This window comes from Camelina sativa, chromosome 6, assembly GCF_000633955.1.
Source record: "Camelina sativa cultivar DH55 chromosome 6, Cs, whole genome shotgun sequence".
Lineage (NCBI taxonomy): Eukaryota > Viridiplantae > Streptophyta > Magnoliopsida > Brassicales > Brassicaceae > Camelina > Camelina sativa.
The window spans coordinates 25,130,398-25,131,761 of NC_025690.1; the positions used below are offsets into that span (position 1 = coordinate 25,130,398).

The 1,364-nt window shown below is 32.9% G+C and overlaps 1 protein-coding gene across 2 annotated transcripts in view; it reads right to left on the bottom strand.

The window, feature by feature from the left end:
* Positions 1 to 1,364, bottom strand: part of LOC104793528 (MADS-box protein SOC1) — a 4,509-nt gene that overhangs the window by 2,493 nt on the left and 652 nt on the right. For both annotated transcript variants that reach the window (XM_010519886.2, XM_010519885.2), the window contains exon 2: positions 846 to 1,058. In XM_010519886.2, the coding sequence (XP_010518188.1) occupies positions 846 to 1,027 (182 nt within the window). In that variant the 5' untranslated portion in view covers positions 1,028 to 1,058. The remainder of the gene's footprint in view (positions 1 to 845; positions 1,059 to 1,364) is intronic.

A 1,364-nucleotide genomic window follows, 5' to 3' on the forward strand; every position in this document is an offset into this window, starting at 1 on the left:
CCCCCCCCCCCCCCCAATTTTAGAAAACCAAAAAAACTTGTGACCTCTTACTATTAACTTTATATTTTGTAGGTTCGAGAGAAAGAAGTACTTTCCCAAATGGACAAATTGTCTGAAACATCTGATCAAAAGCTGGCTTTTTCCATTTACAGAAGTTATGATTCATCAAAAGCAAGTTTGGTTTCCCTTCTACTAAACAGTACAAGATCAACTCCTTTCTCATGTTGAAAGATCTGGCTTGAGTTTCTATGTCAAAATCAGGAACAAAAATATGCAGACCAGTTAAGCTACTTTAGGAAATAGGAATGAGCATGAAATGAAGTATGAAAGATTTATGATTTATCTACAGGAATAAATGATGAAACTATTTCCGAACCGTCACTTAGAGAAACCAGTTATGCTTAAAGTAACCAGATTGTGAAACATAGATCTAAAACCCAAGAAGAGAAATTAAATTAAGACAATACTCAAGGAGTTGTATGTTCATGTGTGCAGCATGATGAAAATTGCTTTCCAGAGAGTTCTTTGGCACAATTTATTTATAACTTTTTATGATAACATCATAAAACTAAATGAGAAAGAGAGAGAGAAACATCATCTCAGACGATTAAACAAGATGATGTACTAGTGAAAAAAACAAACAAATAAGAGAATGTACTTGATACTACTTTAATAATAGCCCTAATATTGTAGAAACCAAGAAACTCATTTAACACCCTCTCAACGTTAATTAGATGTGATTCCACAAATAGCCAACAAATCCATATATAAACAAGGAGATAAAAAGAATCAGCTAAAAATAGAAAGATTAATAGGAAAAAAAAAGAAAGAAGAAGGAACGTTACTTGGAGCTGGCGAATTCATAAAGCTTTCCTTTGGGAGAGAAGATGATTAGAGAGACTTCAGCATCACAAAGCACTGAGAGCTCAAAGGCTTTCTTCAACAAACCATTCCTTCGTTTAGAGAAAGTCACTTGTCTGCTTGTTGCATTCTCTATTCGCTTCATCTGAGTTTTTCCCCTCACCATCTCTTATCACACTTCTTGTTTAGTAATTTCCCTTTCAAATTAATATAACAAAAAAAAATATTAATTTCATTAAAAATAAATTGCAATAAACAGGAAAACAATGGTGCAACCACCTCAATAACAAGATTAGTCATACACACACATATATATATATATAATATATATATAAAGAATCCATATCATATATGTGATCGAAATAGGACTTTTTGTTTTCTGGTGAGAGGAAGAGGGGGACTGACGAAGTCAACGAGGGATGAAGATGATTTTAAATACCCAAAAAGCAAAACAATCTAAAGTAGTACTAGTTTGATCTACAAGTCTTGTGACATGGATTGCT